Source organism: Oncorhynchus nerka, linkage group LG12, assembly GCF_034236695.1.
Source record: "Oncorhynchus nerka isolate Pitt River linkage group LG12, Oner_Uvic_2.0, whole genome shotgun sequence".
Taxonomy (NCBI): Eukaryota; Metazoa; Chordata; class Actinopteri; order Salmoniformes; family Salmonidae; genus Oncorhynchus; species Oncorhynchus nerka.
The window spans coordinates 30,093,365-30,120,442 of record NC_088407.1 but is presented as its reverse complement, the minus strand read 5'-3'; the positions used below and the strand labels follow the sequence as shown (position 1 = coordinate 30,120,442).

Genomic DNA, 27,078 nt, shown 5'->3' with positions numbered 1-27,078 from the left:
CCATTCATTTTAAATGAAATCAAATTCCATGAGGGTGGACAGATCAAGTGCATACTTCAGGGAGAAGGGTAGAATTGGCCATAACAATGTTATTGTAGTAAATGGACTCTGCTCGGTGGAGGAAGCTCTGTTACCTTTGAGGGTGAGCTCCGTTCTGCTGGCCGTTTGAGCCGTAATGGCTGGGGACCTGTGGAGGAGGCATGCCGGAAGGGGACGACACAGGCTTCATCATACCTGTAAGGTAAAGCATTCTCTTATGGCAACACATTATATACAAATCATGCACCTGAGCAAAACATCTAATCAAAATGCTATGGCAATAGCATAGCTATACACAAAGCATCACACATTACGGTCACACATTACATACAGAGTACAATACACACATGAGCAAAAAAAAAATGTATTAGGAAATAGCATGGCCATGCAGAAAAAAACATATCCGTAGTCTTAAATGTTGTCATTTTAATTGAAGCTGCATCGCTTGACTTGTTCATGAATGACTGCTACGGGACACTTTCCAACTGACAAGATCAGACCTGTTAAATGAAAAGCTAAACAGAAGACTTCACAGGAGGAATGGGAGACCAAAGGCACGTGTCTTTACCTGTTGGTGGGGCGGGGAATGATTGAGGTGGTCCCCCATAGTGTCTATAGAGGGGCTGGGCAGGCGCGCTCCCAAACCCGGCTGGGTATCCCCCCATCCCAGGCTGGGCCTGGGAATAGGGAGGTGTGGCAACATAACCCTGCTGACTCATCCTGTGCTGTTAAGGTCTTCTCATTACAAAATGGCAGAGATCCAACAATCTGCAAAGATGAAAGCACAGAGTAAGGAACTTTGCTACCTGACGAGGCAGATAATTTAAGGAAGTGTCTATTGGTCTAGCATTCTCGTAGTCTTGACTTGAAGGGCCAAAGCAGTAGTTTGAGTTTAATAATGAGATTACAAAAGCTCTAATTCACAGAATTTCACAAACCAACCTACAACTGTCACCTTGCCCATGGGAAGATTTTTCATAGACTGCACACTTAATATCCTTTGTTGTCTTCACTATTTTCCTCATACCTAACATTAGTACTTTCCTCCAGTACAAAGTAAATAAGTGGTATTCTCCACCAGGCAAAGCCAACAAGCAATATTTGACCTCAGAACAACGTCAACGCTCACGTGTAACAAGACCCAAGAACATTGGACTATTAGGAGATAAGAGAGTTCCATCTTTGATAACATAGACTAATCTACAAGTGACTGATTTATACTGTTGTTGTCAGTCAGTTTCCTGCAACAATGGTCCTAAAATAATAATAATATTCTCAAGATGAATATATGCGATAACACAATGTAATTACACTATTATATATATATTATTTCTTACAACTGTTGGTTGATGAAAGCCGGTGTAATGGTTGCTTAATGACATATTGGAGCAGAAATTGTAGGTAGATACAGTCTCTCTTAATTGGGGTTCAAATTATTAAATGACTGATTCAGGCCTAGCTTCACAAGCTCATGTGTAGTGTTGGTGAAATCATTATTGAGCAATGGGCCTCTCAGTAAGTCCAATGGTTATAAATAAATACATACAGTAGGCCTAAATCATTTAGTCACCTTCTCCAAATAGGCAATTAATAATAATGGATTAAACGAATTATTGGTCTCCCTTGTAAACTATTCTTTGTCCTTAAATCTCTCGGTAAGGTTGCATTTTTCCCCCAGTTTTAGAACAACCTGAGCTTGACCTGATGGGACTTCCACAAGCCTATACAACAGCTGTCAAATATTGCTATATTAAGGCCACAAACAGCTGTCTGGCATTGCGACTCATATCAAATGCAAAGTACTTAAAATAAAAGGGGGGATCCATAAATGAAGACAGAAATATCAAAAGAAACAGTCATGGCTAAAAACGTAGGCTAATGTACGACGAGTAGCTCAGCCACAACCCAGAATTGCCACGTCAAAGACCGTTATGATGGTTTAAAGCTGAGCTTCACCAACCCAGGACCTAGGCTAGGTAGCCTAGCTACCATTCAGTTACAACCATATTTATCAACCGCATGAAAATATATCGGTTGTTAACACCACCCGAAACAATATCCATCTATCCAGCACCATTGTGATTAGTGTGTGCGCGGTGTATTTAACGTTACAAATAAACAAAATGTGTCGTTCATACACGGAAATTGCTAACGCGTTAGCTAGCTATGAAAGCATTCTGGTATAAAATGTATTTTAATATGCCTACAAAAGAAAGTGAAATATCCTCTTATAAAACGTATTCGGCTTCTCTGACTAATTTAATTATTTACCTATATTCTGGGGAGTACCTGCCGAGTCCTCTTCTCTACGAATTCCTGATAGTCAAAGTAGAGTGCCACGTCAAACTCCAACACAGCACCGGTCGGTACGTAACTCGCTGTAATTCCCAGTGGTAAATGCGCATGCACCAACCTGTGGGAAACCCAACACGTCAGCGTAGACAAATATTATTGCGCCGATTGCGTAGCATAAAACTCTCTAGAAATGTGTGCATTTCTGATCTGTCACGCAGGCAATCAACTGCTCATAATGTAAACTAGGCAGCATGAAACTAGGCAGTAGGCCTATCTAAACTTGATTTCGTTCTCCATTCAATAGGCAGTAGCAATTGGAATAGATCCACTATCAGGTGTTCTAAAACGGCTTATCAACAATGTCTATGTAATTGAGACCAGGCCAATTGGATCATAACAGTCCCAACAGGGTAGTCCTACCAACTCCAGGTTAGGTGCAGATTGTATTTGATGTGTAAACATAAAGCGTCTCAATATACAATCAGCACTTGAATTCAATAGTTTGCATCTCTGCATATTTGTAGACTACATGTGACTGTATTGTGTTTATTCACTTGCTTGTGTTTTTTAGGCCTGCATATTCACAAGACAAGTTCCCTATCAATGCAATGTCTCTACTATGTTCTATTGCCAAGAGTTAGTCTCTCTATTATAGGCTATTATATTGTATTGTATAGGTAGGCCTATTGCCAAACCGTACACTCAATATCCTGGGTACCTCACATGCACATACTCGAGAATTTTCCGCGGGCCACCACTTACTGACAACCCATTCATAGACGTTAACAACCTTTAGCGCCTATTGACAATGGGCCTATCTTCTGCCTGGGGGAGTTTTGTTAAGAGCCCCAAAGTTCAGCGATAAATAATTTGCAAAAAAACAGAAGGTTAAATTACTACACATATTAAGCCACATTTCCATGTTACAGAGCATTTCCATGTTATGGAAAACAGAGGGGGCACCTGTGCTAATTAGCTATATCTGCGTCTCCAAACACCTGTGCGTGGATGGAGTATTTGGCTGTTTTGGCTGCCAGAGCCAATTCGCCTCTGAAAAGAGGAATGTTTCTGTCCCTCCTCTCGCATCGAACCAGGGAGCCTCTGCACACATCGACAACTGCCTCCCACGAAGCATCCTTGCCCATCGCTCCACAAAACCCCAGCTCTTGCAGAGCAAGGGATACAACTACTTCAAGGTCTCATATCGAGTGACGTCACCGAATGAAACGCTATTAGCGCGCACCCCGCTAACTAGCTAGCCATTTCACACCGATTAAACGAGCATGTAAGGTCCTTGGAATACAAGGAGCAAAGTTAGGTTCCAATAGTCCATTATTTGTCTAGTCATCAGCTATTATTTTTATATTTACAATGCAAGTAATCAACTGATTTATAGGGATACACAATAAAAAATGAGGCCTAAATCCCTTTCAACCAATAGGCTATAGGCCAACACATACATTTGACTAGAAAACAGCCAGCATAATCGACACAAACTAAATTGAGATATCAAAGCTCATTATTATTGTAGCTACACTGTATGAGAAGTTCAACCCCGACGGTGGCCCCATACAAATGCAGCTACAAGACATTCCCAAGAGCGCACAACTAGATGAGCAGGCGGGGCAATGTGCAATGACGTTTCAGAGCGGGCTGGACGAGAAGGCTGGAATCGGGATAATTTGCAGATTATGGGAATTATACTGCACTGTGCTGCTCTTGGTTTCCTAGAGCCCTGTTGGTCCAACTCCGGACAATTTGATGATAGCGGTTTTGGTGGGAGCCTGCTGCGTGTGGCATGGGCACTGGGGATTATATCTGTGTAACGGTGCGCGGAGGCGCGCCCTGGGGCTTCAGTCTCTGCCAAGGAGAGGGGGATGCCTACCGACCTTTGCAGGTTTATCAGGTAGAAACATAATTAATTTGAAGTATTTTTTTGTTAATCGTTTATGCTTTTGGCGTTGCAGTGTATAACATAGGTCAACGGAGCCTTCATCAAGATCATGATTTGTCGCATTGCAAGTTTGTTTTGTCTCGCGTTTATTTGTGGAATGTTTCTATTGAACCATGTAAAACGTGCATTTACATGTCATACAATGCGGCTTTAGGCCAACAAGTTTTTTTTCTCCTCATGTTCAGGAACAGTGGCGACTTGGAAATGAATCCATTAGCTACACTGGACATGCAGGTTATTTGATGCGAAGTTGAGACAGGTATCCTAATGATGTTGATCTTTAGGGTTGATGTTCTGGCCTACATTTCATATGGTGAATTACTTGTTTTGAAAATACTTTATTTGGGTAAATGTTTTGAGTTTAGAGAGCGTGTGTTTGAGACGGGCAGAATTCCCCTTTTTTTCTGGTGTGTCGGAGATGGGTTTTTTTTATGGTATGATTCCTGGGGACCCTTATATGGTCAGGGCTCGAGGACTGTGGCGTGCAGCGCGATCTATCAGTTATCACATCACAAGTGAAAATGTAATTAGGAATCTAAACATCCTTGAGCTGTGGAGACCGTGCCTTCAGGGGTCACGGAGTGATAAAAACCTAAACAAAACGGAAAAGATGGAAAGCTGTTGGATGGGAACTTTTATTTAGATAAGTCTCAATCGAAAATGGTAGATTTGTTAAATCTTTTTTTAATTGAAACCTATAGGCCAAATTGTGCAGCCAACCACATGTTGATTCATACAGTAGACCTATCCCATGCTGGTCTAATTTGTAGCCTATTACTTTCTACATGTTAGTAATTGTATCCAGCTGGAATAATGGTTCCTTTCCCAATGGCATAACTTTCTTGGTCACATTTGTGGCCAACACGTTCTATTCTCCTCATGTTTAGGAACAGTGGCCACTTGGCTACACATTACTATGTACACTACTGTCTTAGAGAATGGACAGTGAGCCCATTTTGACAGAAATACTTACCAAAAGGCAATCCGCTCCTTCATTGGCCACACATGGAGCTACCTAGCTCCATGTGTGGCCAATGAAGGAGCGGATTGCCTTTTGGTAAGTATTTCTGTCAAAAGAAGCATCACGTAAGGATAAACGGACCCTTAAAGCACAGGGATGCTTTATGTAGGAATGCCATCCAAAGACAGTTGATGGATCAGTATGACTAGGCTACGTCAAGTGCATTGTAAAGGAAGTGAAAATGATTATGCTTGTGAATGATGGTGTAGATGGCTACCCCATCAACCACATCCAGCCCCCAGCAAGGGGTCAAGGTGTAGCTTAGAGGGGGTCTAGGACTCTGCGGCATTGATTTGTTCTGGCCAGGAGAACAACTCGCAAGCAATGCTTTCCCCTGCACTAAAAGTTCTAATAGGCAGCCCAATAAAAAAGGCTGAACCAATAAATATTTTAATATCTCATGAAATACTAACTCTCAAATGGCCAAATAACTTAGGGTTCCTAAGCTTTGTGGGGGTACTCTCTCCTAATTGAAATTTTAAGTGGACCCACATCACTGACCCAAATCTCACTTGTAGCCATTTACTGGGTTATAGGACTCTTTTAGTCATTACATCCTTTGTTTTAGGGAGAGCCTGGTTTTGCTTTGTGGAACTCCAGGGAATGACATTGGTAACATATGGACCAAACATATGGACTACATTTTTGAAGAATTCAACTATTTTAAAGGTCATTTTTTGACAGGATTGATGATGTCACCAAGTCCTAAGCACTAAGGGGTGGTTTCCCAGTCACATATTTCACCTAGTCCTTGGACTAAAAAGCATGCTCAATGGAGAATCTGACTTTTTATTCAAGGACTAGGCTTAGTCTGTGTCCTGGAAATCGGCCCAAAGTGTGCCACAAGACTGTTAGCCCACTGAACTATTCAGGGAGCTAACACAAGTGTGCAGGTCTCAGGCAAATGTACTCATCATGAGAGTATAGTTTTCTGAAGCCCCTCCATTTATCTACAGAAATGCATAATTCCTTAAATAAAATGTTGTAAATACATTTTAAAAGAGCTGTCCACTTTATAGATATATAATGTTCCCTTTGAGCGGCAATATGATTTATTTAACCTCAAGTGAAACATGTATTAATTTACTCGTCAAAAACATTTTTTTACAAAGACTGTTTGTAAATCATATGATACCATGTGAAAAGCATTTACATCAAGCCTGACCGAAATAGCCAAAACTGCTTCACTTGAACTGAAAACCCTCCGATCACTGTGCCTACAATGTTTGTATCAATGTTTTTTTTCACATCATTTCAATTCAATTACGTTGAACCAACGTGGAATAGGTGTTGAATTGACATCTGTGCCCAGTGGGTGGTAACTGACCTTCCTCTCTAACCACAAGGCTACTGCCATTACTTTGTTAGACTTTGAAGCTAGAATGCTCATATAATAATTCAAATGTTCTCTTCCAGGTGTTGGAATGTTACACTCCCCAGGTCTTGTTTATGGAAATCTGTCATCAACTTGTCAACCATAGAGAGAGCGTAAATACATTCCTGTGACATCAAAAACGTGTGCCAAAAAATCCCCCCAATAGATGAAAATCAAATATTTTATGAACTCATAAAATAAAACATATTTTATAACATATAATATACATGTAACTGCCAAAATAAAGGAAACACCAACAGTGTCTTAAAGTGTTGGGCCACGGCGAGCCCTGTGGATGGGGGCATTTTCCTATCAGGATATAAATGATTCACTCAGAATGGCTGTGTATTTATTTGTGTTTACCTTGAGTGGACCTAAACCATACCACAGGGGTATCCTACGAAGCAACCTAGATCTACTCAGGGTTTTCTAAAGCTAACCAGCTTCAGTTAGCTTCACTTTCCTAACTCAGGCTTCATTCATACTACGAGTATGGATATTGCTTGTCCTCCTGCCGCTAACTCTAGCAGGCTTATTGTCACGCCCTGACCATATTAAGCTGTTTATTCTCTATGTTGGTTGGGGTGTGATAATGACTAGGGTGGGTCCTCTAGGTTTTTTGTATGTCTGTTGGCCTGATATGGTTTCCAATCAGAGACAGCTGTTTATCGTTGTCTCTGATTGGGGATCATATTTAGGTAGCCATGTCCTCATTTGTGTTTGTGGGATCTTGTCTACAGTTAGTTGCCTGTGTGCACACCAGTAGCAGCACGTTTTGGTCAGTAGTTTGTTGTTTTTGTTCGGTGTTCATTTAAATAAAATAAAATGTATGCGTACCACGCCGCACCTTGGTCCAATCCTTACTACGATCGTGACACTTATAACTGCTTGTGCATGTTGCACGATACTAGTCGAACGCTAGACTCTTCATTGAGACAATGCTGAAACATGAATCCATGAGCGAGTCAGTGCCACATTTTAATTTGTGCCGAAATGAAAATGAAATGTTATTTTGCAAATTCATCAGGCTATGGTGTTAAATCGGCTTTTAGAAGTGCCATCTTTATTTTATTACTTATCTTTAATGCTGTCTTTGGTGTGCTTATCAATGGACAAGCACATTTAAACACTCCTGATACAAGTGTTACATTTTGGTGTTATTTAAGAAAAAAAAACAGTTTCATTAATAAAACATGTAATCAGTAGTCTTCAACAAATGAAGGTGATGATGCCACAGGAGGCTGCTGAGGGTAGGATGCTAGTTAATAATGGCTGGAATGGAGCTAATGGAAACCATGTGTTTGTGTTGGATACCATTCCAATTTTTCAGTTCCAGCCATTACTATGAGCCCGTCCTCCCCAATTATGATGACACCAGCCACCTGTGGATGACGCAATCTTTTCAAGAGGGAGGGAATCGGATTTCATTGGTCCTCAGTCATTTCATTCTGGGTGAGTGGAGTTAGCCTGGCCTGGAGCAGCTTAGTTCCGAAGGATTTGTTGCCATAGAAATTTAGCTGGCTAGAAGGTGAGCCACCAAAGTTACCTCTAACTCCGCAAACCTGCATTGTACGATACCCCTCAGTAAAATGCACCCCACACCATAAGAGGCACCAGAACCCTCATTTACTCACGTGTTTCCTTTATTTTGGCATTTACCTCTATATAAAATATATTATAATAGTTTAATTCAGCCTTTTGACTTTGTCTGAATTTGTTCTACTGATTGAGGTCAATCCTAAACTATTAAATTATTGATTTACCCATATGCTCAGTGGCCTTTCAACAAAACAGCATTGCAGTGTAACACAAAGGTCAGAAGAATCTGATAGAAGTCAGGTTGGTATTCAAAGAGAGTGGGAGGAATCGCCTATCACCGAGCTTTAAGTGCCTGGCACTTGTTCAGTGTCATGGAGCATGATCAAAGGGAATATCTTTGTTTTTCTGGACAAACACTCAGTTACTATGCTACCGTAACTTCATTGCTTTTATAAACCCATGCTAGCTTCTGGGTATGTGTGTTTCAGAGTGAGTTTTTGTAGTTTGGTCCTGTTCTATTTGAAATGTTAACGGAACATAAATACAGTACATACACAGATTTCTGGACATGCAACGTTGCACTGACATGTGGCTATTTAGAGAACGTTAGCTTTTTGTGTAATTCAATTTCAACTAATGTCATCCTTGATTCTATTACTTGATGTTGACATTCAATTGATTTGGGGCAGAGCAAGTTATATAGCTTTTGATTGACGGTATTACAATGCTGCTGTATCATATCATCCACGATAAGCCTCACTCGGCCACAGCCACTCCAGTAATGTTCATCTATAAATAAGTCAAACGACTATCAATTTTTAGACAAATAGTCTCGTTTTAAACCTTGTTCTTTTCAGAAGTGAGGAGTGTGTTGACATTCCAAAAAAGACTGATGTGGAGAAACTTGGCTTAATTCACATCAGACAGCAACAATAGGCCTTTTTTAGGCAAGGCAGCTGTGAATGAGACCTTTCTAATGTAGCATAAGGAATAGGGTCAAATTGAATTAAATTAAAGTTGAATTACATTTGTAGGGAAGTGGAATGAAAACACGCACCACTCCTCAAGAAAAGGGCTTTGCGCATGACATCCTCATTGAACTCGTTTTTGGATTTGTCAAACAAATGAAGTTTGATTAAACTGAAGTATTTTAGGGTCAAGGGTGCTAAGTTCCAAAAGAGGGTCTTTCCAAAGTTTGAGCACATTGTTATATAAGCCCTGTGTTAATGTCTTCTTTGGCTTAACAGCCAAATATTTGCCTGTACCAGTGTGAAATGGCAATAGATGATGTCTCTTGCGAGTCTATGCCTCAGTCGAGGATATCTTAAGAGTGACCTCGTGGTAACAGCGAGTCATCTGGAAGACATAACTTTAAGCTTGTCTCGAGACTTTTTGAGGAGGGTTGGAGCAGAGAGTGGGGAGAAGAGCTGTCAGTAAAAGTTTTAAAAGCTAACATACCAAGATTGTGAGAAATACTCCACTAGCAGAGTTAGGGCACTTTCATATCTGATAAATTGGAGTTATTCAAAGCTTCTGTTGGATTGTGTGAGCAGGGCTCCCTTTCTAAAGAGAAAGTGACTGTTGAATGTACTGACATGCAATAGGCCCACAGTGCGAGGGGGTCTCGTAACACTCAAGAAGCTGTTGTCCATATATGGGAAGTTGTTTTTTAATCTGAGTTTTTGGGAGAACAAACTTGGTGAAGTCACAACCCACTTCCTTTTTTAAAAGTGCAGAAACTCTTTGGCCTGACTGAAATGCAGCCACATTTCAAGAAGTAGGGGATATTTCTTTGTTGGTTTTATTCATAGTCTATTTTCATTTAATTTCCTTAACTGATTCACTGTAAAGACAATCCTACATTAATTACTTTGAATTCAGAAGTATTTTGCATCTGGAAATTGTATTTATACTTGAACACATCGGTGTCTCCACATCCTGCCACACCGAATTTGTGAAACATGTTACGTCGATGCTGACTGACAACGTTTGACTTCGTAGTGCTGGCCTCTAGGCTTCCTAGTGTGGAGTTGTCCCCTCGTTGCTACCATATAGATTCATGAAGACGGAACAGTCCCTTTACAAGTCAGCATGTTGAATAAATGTTATTTGAACTTACTCTACCATTTGACCACTGTGTTCGTCCTTATGCCGTCGGAGAAAAATAGACAAAAACACCTACAGAAAAATAATATCTATTAGGCCTACTGATTTAAAACGCAGAGGTCTGTGCGTGGCTATCACAGTTTTTGTTCATCACTGGAGCTATGCATGAAAATAGCCTCAAATGAAAGGTGACTTTCTGTCTTGTCGCCTCATATGAAACATTTGATATCAAATCCAAAATGCTGGAGTATAGAGATAAATGTAACATTTTGCTTCACCGTCCAAATACATATGGAGGGGACTGTAACTCCAAAGGAAAGGCCTACCTCTGATAAAAGCATAAAGAGACCAAACTAGTACTTTCAGGTTCAGTCTAGCTACTGAATTAATCATACAATGAAACATTACAACACTTGCACCACACCAAACTCACTTTCAGTCCACATGGATGTTGCGGTTTCCCTTTCCCTATCTCTCATGGTCATAGTCCTAAAGAGTAACATGCACTGTGCTTGAAACACATGGTTGATTAATCAATTACTGTCAGGTGGCATTTCCTGCCACAGTGCAGGGGGTTGTGACAAACGGAGTCCTTTGATTTCTACAGCCCCTTGAAATGGTATCAGTTTCCAGACAGACATGGGAAAATGCATGAGATGATGAACTCCCTGGGAATTCATCCATGAAGGCTACTTTCTGGCCTTGGCTAGTATGGATTGCAATATAAATAATATAGTTGGGATTCAAATACAGCTCTTTTGAAAGCACTAGTGATGCTATTCCAACATGATTAAATCCTATGAGATAAGAACTGTAAGTTAACCTGATTCTGTGTCCATACTGAATCCAGAAATCTTGACAGTTACCCTCAAGTTTACCATCCTACACAGATGGCAGTAAGTGAATGAATAGGGTTATTTGGGCCGTCCAATTACCGAGATACAGTATGTCACTGCGTATCAAGTCAATCCCGTCGTCCAAAGACCAGAGTAAATGTTTTCTTAATATAAAGACCTTCTGACTCCCTTTATGTAAATGTCAATGTTAAAGGGGCAATCTGCAGTTTCTACATCCATATTTGGATGTATAAATTAATTCTATGTACTCATTGATTCTTGAAGAATATAACTTGTATGTGAGCTTAGTTCAACTGTCGTACCCCATCAGAACTGAAAATATACAATTGTTTTACTCCATGTTTGTAAACAAAGTAAACATAAACTAACACTGTACAGCCTAAAAACATTGTTAAAACTACACTGCTCAAAAAAATAAAGGGAACACTTAAACAACACAATGTAACTCCAAGTCAATCACACTTCTGTGAAATCCAATTGTCCACTTAGGAAGCAACACTGATTGACAATAAATGTCACATGCTGTTGTGCAAATGGAATAGACAACAGGTGGAAATTATAGGCAATTAGCAAGACACCCCCAATAAAGGAGTGGTTCTGCAGGTGGGGACCACAGACCACTTCTCAGTTCCTATGCTTGCTGGCTGATGTTTTGGTCACTTTTGAATGCTGGCGGTGCTTTCACTCTAGTGATCGCATGAGACGGAGTCTACAACCCACACAAGTGGCTCAGGTAGTGCAGCTCATCCAGGATGGCACATCAATGCGAGCTGTGGCAAGAAGGTTTGCTGTGTCTGTCAGCGTAGTGTCCAGAGCATGGAGGCGCTACCAGGAGACAGGCCAGTACATCAGGAGACGTGGAGGAGGCCGTAGGAGGGCAACAACCCAGCAGCAGGATCGCTACCTCCGCCTTTGTGCAAGGAGGAGCACTGCCAGAGCCCTGCAAAATGACCTCCAGCAGGCCACAAATGTGCATGTGTCTGTTCAAACGGTCAGAAACAGACTCCATGAGTGTGGTATGAGGGCCCGATGTCCACAGGTGGGGGTTGTGCTTACAGCCCAACACCGTGCAGGACGTTTGGCATTTGCCAGAGAACACCAAGATTGGCAAATTCGCCACTGGCGCCCTGTGCTCTTCACAGATGAAAGCAGGTTCACACTGAGCCCGTGACAGACGTGACAGAGTCTGGAGACGCTGTGGAGAACGTTCTGTTGCCTGCAACACGTTCTGTTGCCTGCAACATCCTCCAGCATGACCGGTTTGGTGGTGGGTCAGTCATGGTGTGGGGTGGCATTTCTTTGGGGGGCAGCACAGCCCTCCATGTGCTCGCCAGAGGTAGCCTAACTGCCATTAGGTACCGAGATGAGATCCTCAGACACCTTGTGAGACCATATGCTGGTGCGGTTGGCCCTGGGTTCCTCCTAATGCAAGACAATGCTAGACCTCATGTGGCTGGAGTGTGTCAGCAGTTCCTGCAAGAGGAAGGCATTGACGCTATGGACGGGTCCGTCCGTTCCCCAGACCTGAATCCAATTGAGCACATCTGGGACATCATGTCTCGCTCCATCCACCAACGCCATGTTGCACCACAGACTGTCCAGGAGTTGGCGGATGCTTTAGTCCAGGTCTGGGAGGAGATCCCTCAGGAGACCATCCGCCACCTCATCAGAAGCATGCCCAGGCGTTGTAGGGAGGTCATACAGGCACGTGGAGGACACACACACTACTGAGCCTCATTTTGGCTTGTTTTAAGGACATTACATCAAAGTTAGATCAGCTTGTAGTGTGGTTTTCCACTTTCATTTTGAGTGTGACTCCAAATCCATACCTCCATGGGTTGCTAAATTTGATTTCCATTGATAATTTTTGTGTGATTTTGTCAGCACATTCAACTATGTAAAGACAAAAGTATTTCATAAGAATATTTCATTCATTCAGATCTAGGATGTGTTATTTTAGTGTTCCCTTAATTTTTTTGAGCAGTGTATATTTTGGATATCTTGGATGGCCAATCCTGGCATCCATAGCTCTGTCTTTGAATTTGAGGCGCACGGAAGTAATTTCAGAAGAGGGCAGTAAAGTCATTCCCCATATTTTGTGGAATATCGCCCCTGGATCAGAGCCGTTTTCCCCTTCTTTTGACCGGTCTTCTAGACTAAAAAGCATGCTCAGTAGAGAATCTCTTTGAAACATCCTATTAGTCCAGGACTTGTCCTAATCTGTGTCCAGGAAACCTGCCCTGAGAGTATAGAGGCCTTTTGTTACTTGTGCATTAGTCCTAATGGTAGACCACATGAGCTTGATAAAGACGCTGTACTATCAAATACGCTTTTCTCAAGCATTCCCTGCAGTCGCAGAGTTGTTACAGAGAGAGACAAATGGCTCGGTCCATTCATTTGTGGTGACTGCGGGAGTTCACTGTGGTTGTCAATCAGTGCTTGATATCAAAGTTGAGTTTTTCTATACTGTACTCATTGCCTTATTGATTAAATTAATCTATACAGCAGAACCCACTTCCATAGTTACCTGTAAGACAGATGGAATGTGTTTGCCTGAGATTTAAAAACATCATTACTTAAAGCTGCATGGAGTAGGAACTGCCTGAAGCTATGTGTTCAATGCACAATGTATTTCCTGTGGTTTTGTGTTGTGTTTAAGACACTAAAAATTATGTTAGAAAATTGGGAGAGGAGCAGTCAAGCAGGGCGTGAGCATAGATCGTCTCATTTTAGCCCTACAGCTGGCAATATAAAACTGTTAAAATCTTTATGTATGGTAAATGCCACATTGTAACTACACAAGATTGTGTTGAACACTGCCCTCTTTTATGCTGCTACTACTCTTTGTTTATCATATATGCATAGTCACTTTAACTATACATTCATGTACATATGTACATACTACCTCAATTGGGCCGACCAACCAGTGCTACCGCACATTGGCTAAACCGGGCTATCTGCATTGTGTCACGCCACCCACCACCCGCCAACCCCTCTTTACGCTACTGCTACTCTCTGTTCATCATATATGCATAGTCACTTTAACCATATCTACATGTACATACTACCTCAATCAGCCTGACTAACTGGTGTCTGTATATAGCCTCGCTACTGTATGTAGCCGCGCTACTGTATATAGCCTCGCTACTGTATGTAGCCTGTATGTAGCCGCTACTGTATGTAGCCTCTCTACTGTATATAGCCTCTCTACTGTTATAGCCTCTCTACTGTTATAGCCTCGCTACTGTTTCTCACTGTCTTTTTACTGTTGTCTTATTTCTTTACTTACCTACTGTTCACCTAATACCTTTTTTGCACTATTGGTTAGAGCCTGTAAGTATGCATTTCACTGTAAGGTCTACACCCGTTGTATTCGGCGCACGTGACAAATACACTTAGATTTGATTTGTAATCTGAATGACAGATTCAAACCTCTTATACGTGGACAACTACAAATACTTAGGTGTCTGGTTAGACTGTAAACTCTCCTTCCAGACCCATATCAAACATCTCCAATCCAAAGTTAAATCTAGAATTGGCTTCCTATTTCGCAACAAAGCATCCTTCACTCATGCTGCCAAACATACCCTTGTAAAATTGACCATCCTACCAATCCTCGACTTTGGCGATGTCATTTACAAAATAGCCTCCAATACCCTACTCAACAAATTGGATGCAGTCTATCACAGTGCAATCCGTTTTGTCACCAAAGCCCCATATAAGCCCCACCATTGCGACCTGTACGCTCTCGTTGGCTGGCCCTCGCTTCATACTCGTCGCCAAACCCACTGGCTCCATGTCATCTACAAGACCCTGCTAGGTAAAGTCCCCCCTTATCTCAGCTCGCTGGTCACCATAGCATCTCCCACCTGTAGCACACGCTCCAGCAGGTATATCTCTCTAGTCACCCCCAAAACCAATTCTTTCTTTGGCCGCCTCTCCTTCCAGTTCTCTGCTGCCAATGACTGGAACGAACTACAAAAATCTCTTAAATTGGAAACACTTATCTCCCCTCACTAGCTTTAAGCACCAACTGTCAGAGCATCTTACAGATTACTGCACCTGTACATAGCCCACCTATAATTTAGCCCAAACAACTACCTCTTTCCCAACTGTATTTAATTTATTTATTTATTTTGCTCCTTTGCACCCCATTATTTTTATTTCTACTTTGCACATTCTTCCATTGCAAAACTACCATTCCAGTGTTTTACTTGCTATATTGTATTTACTTTGCCACCATGGCCTTTTTTGCCTTTACCTCCCTTCTCACCTAATTTGCTCACATTGTATATAGACTTGTTTTTTTTTACTGTATTATTGACTGTATGTTTGTTTTACTCCATGTGTAACTCTGTGTCGTTGTATGTGTCGAACTGCTTTGCTTTATCTTGGCCAGGTCGCAATTGTAAATGAGAACTTGTTCTCAACTTGCTTACCTGGTTAAATAAAGGTGAAATAAATAAAATAATTAAAATAAAAATGAATACTCTTATGAACACTAATAAGCGAGTGTTTCCTATGTTGATCTTTCTATACCAAGAGCAAAAAAGAAATAACAATTGCAGCGGAACATATAGCGTACCCTGAGGAACATTTTATAAGCAATCTATGGCTGACATTTAACAGTGGCAAAGCAGTCCTGTCCAGAACATTGTTTGACATCTGTGTCTATCACTATGGCTAAGGAGGGGAAAGAAATGAAAGGTTTCCCCTCCTTTTTTGGAGGAGGGAGGGAGGAATGGTGCTGTGGTGGTCCAGACAGACTTTCCTCCCACAGAGAGTCCAAACACAGGCTCACAGGAGGCATCCATATAGGGCCCTGTTTGCACACAGACTGCTCCTAAAACCCAGGCTGGAGTCACACTGTTTTATCAGATGGTTACCAGCTCATAAAAGAAACCCATAAAACATATCTGTATATATAAATGACTTAAATGTAAATGTATATATATAGCAAGGTCTTGTTTTTATCACAGATTGTCAGGTAGTGGCCTTTTCGTAGTGGCCTTTTCACCTTTTGGCTTTATGCTCTGAAATGTTTGATAATGTGATGTACTGTAAATTGTACTTTTGTAGGAGTAGAAGTATATTACTATTATGGTAAGGTATACATATGTGTGTCATGTTGATACTATTTTGGACAGACTGGGAACTCTGGTTTGACTCTGACAGAGGCAGGTGGCTAGGATGGAGATCAACATAATGTAGGCAAGGCACCACAGTAAATTCTGGGCTACAGTTGTAAGCAGAATGAGTGACAGCTAGGAGAAACAGCCTAGCTAGCAAATTTGGTTCCTTGGAAGTTGTGGGAATGTATGTTTTTGGTTTCACATTGGTTGTGGGAACAAAACCATACGTTTCCTGATGTTTTTTTAAACATTCTGAGAACAGAAGTGAACATTTAGCCTATTCTGGGAACATTTATTTTTAGGTTACAGGGAGGTTCTGAGAATGTTTTACTCTGGTTCTTTTGAAGTTTACCTGAGAGTTTTTATTAACTCTCTTAGAACGGAAATTCTAGGTAATTTTTTTTAATAACTTCCTTAAAACATTCACTAAATGTTTCAATAAGCCTTAATAACACAGCTAGCATATTTTGGGTTAACCTTTTTGAACTCCAAGCACAGATAAGACACATGGAAATGTATTTCCTTAAGCATTAATCATGCAAACACATTTGTTTTTTTATTGTGACACGGCATCAGTGAAATTAAAACCTGTAATCTTCTGTTCTCTATCCTCGGAATTAGTGCACTAGCCACCTGCCTCCGTCACCAGGATGGAGCTAGCATGCCATGTTTTTTACAGATAAAAAGCTGTTCATTTTATTCTATTCAAACAGACCTCAGTTTAAAAGAAACAAGCACTCGTTAAGATCAGATGTGGCCAATTAGTGGGCACGGCAAACACACCTGAACACACTTAACAAGATAGAGGATAGAGATAGTTTTGTTGATGCTGAGAATGGAATGTATATGTTTGTATATTCTCTGAACGTAACAAAAGTTTCTTATGTTTTGTTATGGAAAGTTTTCTTAACATTCCCTGAACAATTTGAGAACATTACTTTGAATAGAACCACGAGGAAACCTGTAGGAAACAATATGCTGAAGTACTGAAATTCCTACAAAAGAACATTGTTTCTTAATGTTCTTGGAACAATTTAAGAACATGCCTTTAAATAGAATCATGAGGAAACCATAGGAAATGTAATGCTGAAGTACTGAAACTCCCACAGAAGAACATTGTTTCTTAACGTTCTTGGAACAATTTAAGAACATTACTTTAAATAGAACCATGATACATGTATATAGTCTCGCTATTGTTATTTTATTGCTGCTCTTTAATTACTTGTTACTTTTATTTCTTATCCATATTTTTTCAAACTGCATTGTTGGTTAAGGGCTCGTAAGTAAGCATTTCATTTCACAACAATACCTGTTGTATTCGGCGCATGTGACGAATAACATTTGATTTGAGGAAACTTGTTGGAAATGTTATCCTGATTTAGTGAAATTCCTACAGAAGAACATTGTTTCTTAACATTCTTTGAACTATTTGAGAACATTCCCAATGTCAAACCAGTAAGAGAACGTCCCAAAATTACCAAAATGTAAATTAAATGTAACTAAAATCAGCAAAAAAAGTACCTTCCCTTTTTCAGGACCTTAAAAATCCAAATAACTTCACAGATCTTCACATGCTTGTTCAATGAACCGTAAATAATTAGTGAACATGCACCTGTGGAACAGTCGTTAAGACACTAACAGCTTACAGACGGTAGGCAATTAAGGTCACAGTTATGAAAACTTAGGACACTAAAGAGGCCTTTCTATTGACTCTGAAAAACACCAAAAGAAAGATTCCCAGAGTCCCTGCTCATCTGTGTGAACGTGCCTTAGGCATGCTGCAAGGAGGCATGAGGAATGCAGATGTGGCCAAGGCAATAAATTGCAATGTCTGTACTGTGAGACATCTAAGATAGCGCTACTGGGAGACAGGATGGACAGCTGATCGTCCTCGCAGTGGCAGACCACGTGTGACAACACCTGCACAGGATTGGTACATCCGAACATCACACCTGCGGGACAGGTACAGGATGGCAACAACAACTGCCCGAGTTACACCAAGAATGCACAATCCCTCCATCAGTGCTCAGACTGTTCGCAATAGGCTGAGAGAGGTTGGACTGAAGGCTTGTAGGCCTGTTGTAAGGCAGGTCCTCACCAGACATCACCGGCAACAACATCGCTTATGGGCACAAACCCACCGTCTCTTACCAGACAGGACTGGCAAAAAGTGCTCTTCACTGACGAGTCATGGTTTTGTCTCACCAGGAGTGATGGTCGGATTCGCATTTATTGTTGAAGGAATGAGCATTACACCGAGGCCTGTACTCTTGAGCGGGTCTGTCATGGTCTGGGGCGCTGTGCATTACAGTGAAGACATCCTCCTCCCGCATGTGGTACCCTTCCTGCAGGCTCATCCTGACATGACCGTCCTGCATGACAATGCCAACGACCATACTGCTCGTGCTGTGCTTGATTTCCTGCAAGACAGGAATGTCAGTGTTCTGTCATGGCCAGCGAAGAGCCCAGATCTCAATCCCATTGAGCACGTCTGGGACCTGTTGGATTGGAGGGTGAGGGCTAGGGCCATTCCCCCCAGAAATGTCCGGGAACTTGCAGGTCCCTTGGTGGAAGAGTGGGGTAACATCTCACAGCAAGAACTGGCAAATCTGGTGCAGTCCATGAGGAGATGTACTGCAGTACTTAATGCAGCTGGTGGCCACTCCAGATACTGACTGTTAAGTCAAGTTTTCAGGGAGGGAGCGTGCAATTGGTGTACTGACTACAGGAATGTCCACCAGAGCTGTTGCTAGATCATTTTTTGTTAATTTCTCTAACATATAAGCTGCCCCCAACATCGTTTTAGAGAATTTGGCCTCACATCCGGCCTCACAACCGCAGACCACATGTAAACCTTTCCAGCCCAAGACCACCACATGGGGGATAATTTGTGACCAGCCACCAAGACAGCTGATGAAACTGAGGAGTATTTCTGTCTGTAATAAAGACCTTTTTTTGGGGAAAAACTGATTCTGATTGGCTGGGCCTGGCTCCCAAGTGGGTGGGCCTATGCCCTCCCAGGCCCACCCACAGCTGCGCCCCTGCCCAGTCATGCGAAATCCATATTCGGGACTAATGAATTTATTTCAATTGACTGATATGAACTGTAACTCAGTAAACTCCTTGAAATTGTTACATGCTGCGTTTATATTTTTGTTCAGTATAAATTGCGGCCGCAAATCCACGATAGAAATAGAAAGAATATAAACTCCGGTAATATTGGATAACCTAACTATTGAACGGTTTGGAACCTGTATGAAATCAATGAGCGAGTTCAGTTTGTATAGACCGGTGCCCCGGGGGATGGAGATTTTTCTTAGGATCAATGGAATTTTCGAAAATTAGCAAAACATGCACACCTGGGGCGCCAGGCCATGCTAAACGAATTTCATATACCCCCGTCTATTTCTAAAATTGTGTTCTTCTTACAATCAGATTTTAAACCTAACTCCCACCTTAACCCTTACCACACTGCCAACCTTAAATTAAGACAAAAAAGCTCATTTTTGTTTGAATTCATTTGTATGATATAGCACATTTGGACTTGTTGGCTTTTTTTTATCTAGTGGAAACCCAACTGTAGGCTAAAGAGAAAAGCTGTTGGGCTCTCTGACTCACGAATAGGAAGAACTTTGCTGTAGGTGTTTCTGATGAATAAACATTGCCATGCTGGTGGGTGGTAACATTTAAATAAAACCCAGCTCTGAAACTAAACGTAGGCTGAAAATAATTTGCATGTCATATCATAGGAAAAGACACATAAGACTCACAGAAACATCCAAAGTCACACATTCGGATTTGTCACTTCAAGCCAAAAATATATCAACTTCGACTAAAACTTGATTTATTGACTTACATCGTTGTGCAACATCATGGGTAAACTCTGACCATCCAAAAAGTGGATTTCTACTTGTGTGGGCGTTTAAAGGCCCAGTGCAGTCCAAAACGTTATACAAATATATATATATATATATATATATATATATATATATATATATATATATATTGCCACACTATAAGTTTGGAATAATTCTGTGAAATTATGAAAATTATGATAATGCCCTTTTAGTGTACGAACCGTTTGAAAAGACACGCTGCAATTTCATCCTATTTTGGTGGGATGGAGTTTTGGCCTGCCTCACCAGGTAGCAAATTAGTTAATAGACCAACAAGAAAGTTCCAAACATCTCTGCCAATAAAAGATACCTTCCCCCTCCCCACTCAGACCACTCCTAGACAGTCTGAGGAAAATTCTTGTTTGGGAAATAGCTATTTTCTAAGAAGCTTTTTTTTCCTAAACAATTTATTGCATTTTTAATGAAACAACAGTAAGGTACTGAATTGTTACCCATAAATGATTTGATATTGAAATAAAAACAGCTGCACCTTAACAGCTTGGACCTTTACCTTTAATCAATAGCCAATTATTTATTTTTTATAAAGGGAGTAGAGACAACTTTATTTTTCCCAGCTTTATTCCCTGTTGGGAGAAAAATCTATATTCATGCAGTTTATGACCTGTGCTCCCCTACATTGGCTGTACACTGCCCTCTAGTGCCAGAGTAGAGGAACAAACATCAGTGTTGTGAGTGACTTAATCTCATTCCCAGACACTTTCCGCCCAAATGTGCAATAGCCTGGGGAAGAGGTTATGACTGACTAGACAAGGCTATGTGCAGTACTCCTATATGGGAAATACATGTTTTTGTCCGAATTAGTGTCCCTTGAAATAACTTATTTTTCATTTTTATTCCACTGTCATCAACTTTGTTATTCACCTCTTAGTTCACCCAAAGGTGAACAATTATCTAAAACAGGATTGACTGGTGTGTTTGTTGTCAGTGGTTCATCTTGGTTACCCAGAAGTAAAACTCTTGCAAAGCTGTCCACGAGAGACTGCTGTGTGTCCTTAAACAATATTTACACAATGATTGTACACAGGAAAACATGTGATCTGAGAGCAATAACCAGTGAAGAGAGTGTCATTTTCGGGCAGTTGGGGACAGAGCAACAAAGCAAAATTGAGGTTGAACCTTTAGCAGTTGGTTAAAGGTTGAACCTTTAGCAGTTTTGTCCCGTAAGCATTTAACGTCACACTCAATTCAATGAATCCAATGTAACACTTTAATTTCTCCTTTCATTATTCATTGGACTGACTGTTGTGAGAATCCTACGAGGCATGGGAAAGTGTTATTTACAGTTAGCCTCAAACAGCTGTGTTGTTTAAATAGTCAGAGAGTCCTTGGGGATCCTCCCTGGTAATTGCCTGTATATAAATGCCTAAATGTTATGCTTAGAAGGAGAGCTGAACATGATTTTTTTGTGGAAAGCAGTCGCCAGAGGTCACTCTGGGTAACGAGGCTATAAATATAGCAAATGGAAGAGCTTATTTTGGAAAATGGTGTTAGGTTACAAATGGACCTCTCAGAATGGAATACTATCATGGCAGCTAGGGGGCATTAAAGATATGACCTATGGTAGTCAGAGAGAACTGAGAACTGTCAGAAATCAGAGATGTTCACAAGACAACTGTCAGTGATGCCATAAAGTGCCTTCTGAAAGTTTTCAGACCCTTTGACTTTTTCCACATTTTGTTACGTTACAGCCTTATTCTAAACTTGATTAAACTGTTATTTTTTCTCATCAATCTATACACAACACCCGATAATGACAAATCAAAAACAGGTTTTTAGACATTTTTGAAAATAAAATAAATAAATAATGGAAATATTACATTTACATAAGAATTCAGACCCTTTAGTCAATGCTTTGTTGAAGCACCTTTGGCAGTGATTATACCATTGACTCTTCTTGGGTATGACACTAAAAGCTTGGCACACCTACACTACCGTTCAAAAGTTTCTAGTCACTTAGAAATGTCCTTGTTTTTGAAAGAAAAACACGTTTTTATGTCGATTAAAATAATATCAAATTGATCAGAAATACAGTGTAGACATTGTTAATGTTGTAAATAACTATTGTAGCTGGAAAAGGCAGATTTTTTAAAATGGAATATCTACATAAGTGTACAGATGCCCATTATCAGCAATCAACACTCCTGTGTTCCAATGACACGTTGTGTTAGCTAATCCAAGTTTATAATTTTAAAAGTCTAATTGATCATTAGAAAACCCTTTTGCAATTATGTTAGCATAGCTGAAAACTGTCGTCTTGATTAAAGAAGCAATAAAACTGGCCTTGTTTAAACTAGTTTAGTATCTGGAGCAATCGCATTTGTGGGTTCGACTTGTGGGAGATGCTTCAGGAAGCATGGGGTGAAATCTCTTCAGATTACCTGATCAAATTGACAACTAGAATGCCAAAGGTCTGCAAGGCTGTAATTGCTGCAAATGGAGGATTCTTTGACGAAAGCATAGTTTGAATGACACAATTATTATTTCAATTAAAAATCATTATTTATAACCTTGTCAACATCTTGACTATATTTCCTATTTCCTATTAATTTTGAAACTCATTGTTTTCATGGAAAAAATGACATTTCTAAGTGACCCCAAACTTTTGACCGGTAGTGTGTGTATATTTGGGGAGTTTCTTCCATTCTTCTCTGCAGATCCTCTCAATCTCTGTCAGGTTGGATGGGGAGCGTTGCTGCACAGCTATTTTCAGGTCTCTCTAGAGATGTTCGATTGGGTTCAAGTCCGGAATCTGGCAGAGCCACTGAAGGACATTCAGAGACTTGTCCCGAAGCCACTCCTGCGTTGTCTTGGCTGTGTACTTAGGGTTGTTGTCCTGCTGGAAGCTGAACTTTCGCCCCAGTCTGAGGTCCTTAGCGCGTTGGAGCAGGTTTTCACCAAGGATCTCTCTGTACTTTGCTCTGTTCATCTTTGCCTCGATCTTGACTAATCATCCAGTCCCTGCCACTGAAAAATATCCCCACAGCATGATGCTGCCATCGCCATCCTTCACAGTAGGGATGGTGCCATGTTTACTCCAGACGTGACGCTTGGCATTCACGCCAAAGAGTTCAATCTTGGTTTCATCAGACTAGAGAATCTTGTTTCTCAAGGTCTGAGAGTCTTCAGGTGCCTTTTGGTAAACTCCAAGCAGGCTGTCATATGCCTTTTACTGAGGAGTGTCTTCCGTCTGGCCACTCTACCATAAAAGCCTAATTGGTGGAGTGCTGCAGAGATGGTTGCAGAGATGGTTGTCCTTTTGGAAGGTTCTCCCTTCTCCAAAGAGGAACTCTAGAGCTCTGGCAGTGTGACCATCGGGTTCTTGGTCTCTTCCCTCTTCTCCCCCGATTGCTCAGTTTGGACAGGTGGCCAGCTATAGGAAGAGCCTTGGTGGTTCCAAACTTCTTCCATTTAAAACTTATGGAGGCCACTGTGTTCTTGGGGACCTTCAGTTCTGCAGAAATGTTTTAGTACCCTTCCCCAGTGCTGTGCCTCGACACAATCCTGTCTCGGAGCTCAACGGACAATTCCTTCGACCTCGTGGCTTGGTTTTTGCTCTCACATGCACTGTCAACCGTGGGACTTTACAGTGGTGTGCGAAAGTATTCAGCCCCCTTGGCATTTTTCCTATTTTGTTGCCTTACAACCTGGAATTAAAATAGATTTTTGGGGGGTTTGTATCATTTGATTTTCACAACATGCCTACCACTTTGAAGATGCAAAATATTTTTTATTGTGAAACAAACAAGACATAAACAGAAGTCAATACTTTGTAGACCCACCTTTTGCAGCAATTACAGCTCTTCTCTTGGTATGTCTCAATAAGCTTGGCACATCTAGCCACTGGGATTTCTGCCCATTCTTCAAAGAAAAACTGCTCCAGCTCCTTCAAGTTGGACGGGTTCCGCTGGTGTACAGCAATCTTTAAGTCATACCACATATTCTCAGTTGGATTGAGGTCTGGGCTTTGACTAGGCCATTCAAAGACATTTAAATGTTTCCCCTTAAACCAGTGTTGCTTTAGCAGTATGCTTAGGGTCATTGTCCTGATGGAAGGTGAACCTCCGTCCCAGTCTCAAATCTCTGGAAGACTGAAACAGGTTTCTCTCAGGAATTTCTTTGTATTGAGCGCCATCCATCATTCCTTCAATTCTGACCAGTTTCCCAGTCCCTGCCGATGGGAAAAACATCCCCACAGCATGATGCTGCCACCACCATGCTTCACAATGGTGTTCCCGGGGTGATGAGAGGTGTTGGATTTGCACAGCTATAGCGTTTTCCTTGATGGCCAAAAGCTCACGTTTAGTCTTGTCTGACCAGAGTACCTTCTTTCATATGATTGGGGAGTCTCCCACATGCTTTTTGGCAAACACCAAAAGTGTTTGCTTATTTTTTTCTTTAACCAATGGCTTTTCTTTCTAGCCACTCTTCCGTAAGGCCTAGCTCTAGGCTTAAAGTGGTCCTATGGACAGATACTCCAATCTCCGCTGTGAAGCTTTGCAGCTCCTTCAAGGTTATCTTTGGTCTCTTTGTTGCCTTTCTGATTAATGCCCTCCTTTCCTGGTCTGTGTGTTTTGGTGGGCGGCCCTCTCTTGGCAAGTTTATTGTGGTGCCATATTCTTTCAACTATTTAATAATGGATTAAATGGTGCTCCGTGGCATATCAAGAAGCTGATTAAACAGCATGATCATTACACAGGTGCACCTTATGCTGGGGACTCTAAAATGTTCAGTTTTGTCACACAACACAATGCCACAGATGTCTTAAGTTTGGAGGGAGTGTGCAATTGCCATGCTGACTGCAGGAATGTCCACCAGAGTTGTTGCCATATCATTTTTTATTAATTTAGTTTTAGAGAATTTGGCAATACGTCCAACCGGCCTCACACCCGAAGACCACATGTGTGGCGTTGTGTGGGCGAGCGGTTTGCAGATGTCAATGTTGTGAACAGAGTGTCCCATGGTGGCGGTGGTGTTATGGTATGGGCATAACCTACGGACGACGAACCCAATTACATTTTATTGATGGCAATTTTAATGCACAAAAATACCATGGCGAGATCCTGAGGCCCATTGTAAGGCCCATTTATTTGAAGGTATCTGTGACCAACAGATCTGTATCCTAGTCATGTAAAATCCATAGAGTAGGGCCTAAATTATTTATTTAAATTGACTGATTTCCTTATATGAACTGTAACTGGGGCGACAGGTAGCCTAGTGGTTAGAGCGTTGGGCCAGTAACCGAAAGGTTGCTAGATTGAATCCCCGAGCTGACAAGGTACAAATCTGTCGTTCTGCCCCTGACCAAGGCAGTTAACCAATTGTTCCAAGGCAATCATTGTAAATAAGCATTTTCTCTTAACTGACTTGCCTAGTTAAATGAAATAAATACTAATATATTTAAGAAAAACTTTGTTTGTGTTTACCACTGCACACAGTTTAGAGTTCACTTGCAGTAAATGCAGTAAATGCTTATATGCTTATATATCATTTACCGGGATATTTGAAAAATAACAAAGTACAAATCTGTTCATTTCATTTTCACACCAATGTATGCCATTATCTGTACTGAGTCATTTTTCCAGTTTCGTCTCTCTACCTCATTGAAACATATAGAATTAATCCTGTATAAATGGCCTTTTGTGAACAATTTATGACACACTTCTGCTTATTACATCCCTCATATTAATGAACCATTTTATGGGGTCTAGGAGCCAATTATAAAAGAGAAAAACCGCAACCAGTTAGTTTTTCTGTAGGGGTTCCCTTTACATTTGTTCAAATGGAGCACCGGTGTGTGTAGCCACACATGGTAACACTTTATTTGGATAGTGCATCTGTACAGTGGATGCTCTACTAACCCTAACCTTAGCCCTTATCCTAAGCATAAACTTAACCTTTTCCCTAACCTTAACCCTTATTCTAAACCTTACCCTAACCGTAACCTTAGCAAGCAGTTGCTTATCAACAGATAGTTTGTTGATAGTATGACCATCTGTAGAGCATCTACAGCTGGAATATCCAAATAAAGTGTGACCAGGGGAATGCTTTCAATCGAGGCTTTAGTTGTTTAATTAGTTGGATACAGATGCCATGAAATGGCTGTTATTTGCTTCAATGATAAGCAATGTTTCAATTACTCTTTTGTTGAAAGTTGACTACAGATCCTTATCATTCATTTGAATTGATATATTATAAAATATCTTTAAACCATTTTGCTTCAAAACACTTTTTGGGTCATTTGTGCAATATACAATTTAATGGAGAGTTTAATAAAGAACAAAGCAGATTCACTCCCAAACGGATGAAAAGTGATGGTTGCATTTGCATGATTTGCTGGCATATAAATGGTTTGTATGAATAACTATGCACACCTTTTGGCCTCCACTCCCCTTGAGAACCTCCATTTAAACAACACTGGCCATTTCAGTAGGTGCTACACGGACCATAAGCAATTGACTGCCAGTGCTGGATATTGTTTAAAGGGGCAATCTGCAGTTCAAACAATAACAAAGCCGCCACTCTGCCACTCTTTCGATTAACTGCTGAATAATTAGGCTGGAGAAATGTAACCACTCTCATAGACACAGCTATGTATGCCAAATTAACCATGTTTTAAATGTTTACTGTGTTTGTTTATAATTACATTCTTTACAAACAATGGAGTAAAACAGTCTTGTACTTTGGGTTCTAATGGGGTACGACAGTTGAACTGAGCACATGATGCATTTACAAGGTATATTCTTCAAGAATTCTTGGATACACGTATATCATTAATTTAAAAGTTTAAAAAATGATTTAGCAATCACAGATTGCGCCTTTTAACGAATAACTTTGTCCAAATCC

General features: G+C 40.9%; 2 protein-coding genes across 3 annotated transcripts in view; one reads left to right on the top strand and one right to left on the bottom strand.

Moving 5' to 3' along the window:
• sec24d (SEC24 homolog D, COPII coat complex component) overlaps positions 1–10,841 on the bottom strand; it is a 35,710-nt gene extending 24,869 nt beyond the window's left edge. The window contains exons 1-3 of one of the 2 annotated variants that reach the window (XM_029674541.2): positions 10,763–10,841; positions 608–807; positions 135–234 (exon numbers count right to left, since the gene is read on the bottom strand). In XM_029674541.2, the coding sequence (XP_029530401.1) occupies positions 135–234; positions 608–758 (251 nt within the window). In that variant the 5' untranslated portion in view covers positions 759–807; positions 10,763–10,841. Of the gene's footprint in view, positions 1–134; positions 235–607; positions 808–2,310; positions 2,453–10,762 lie in introns of those variants that run through there. The other variant, XM_029674540.2, reaches the window with a different exon arrangement.
• LOC115138083 (synaptopodin-2-like) overlaps positions 3,989–27,078 on the top strand; it is a 62,526-nt gene continuing 39,436 nt past the window's right edge. Inside the window, 1 exon segment of the mRNA XM_029674539.2 lies at positions 3,989–4,240. Coding sequence (XP_029530399.2) covers positions 4,133–4,240 — 108 coding nt within the window. The 5' untranslated portion in view covers positions 3,989–4,132.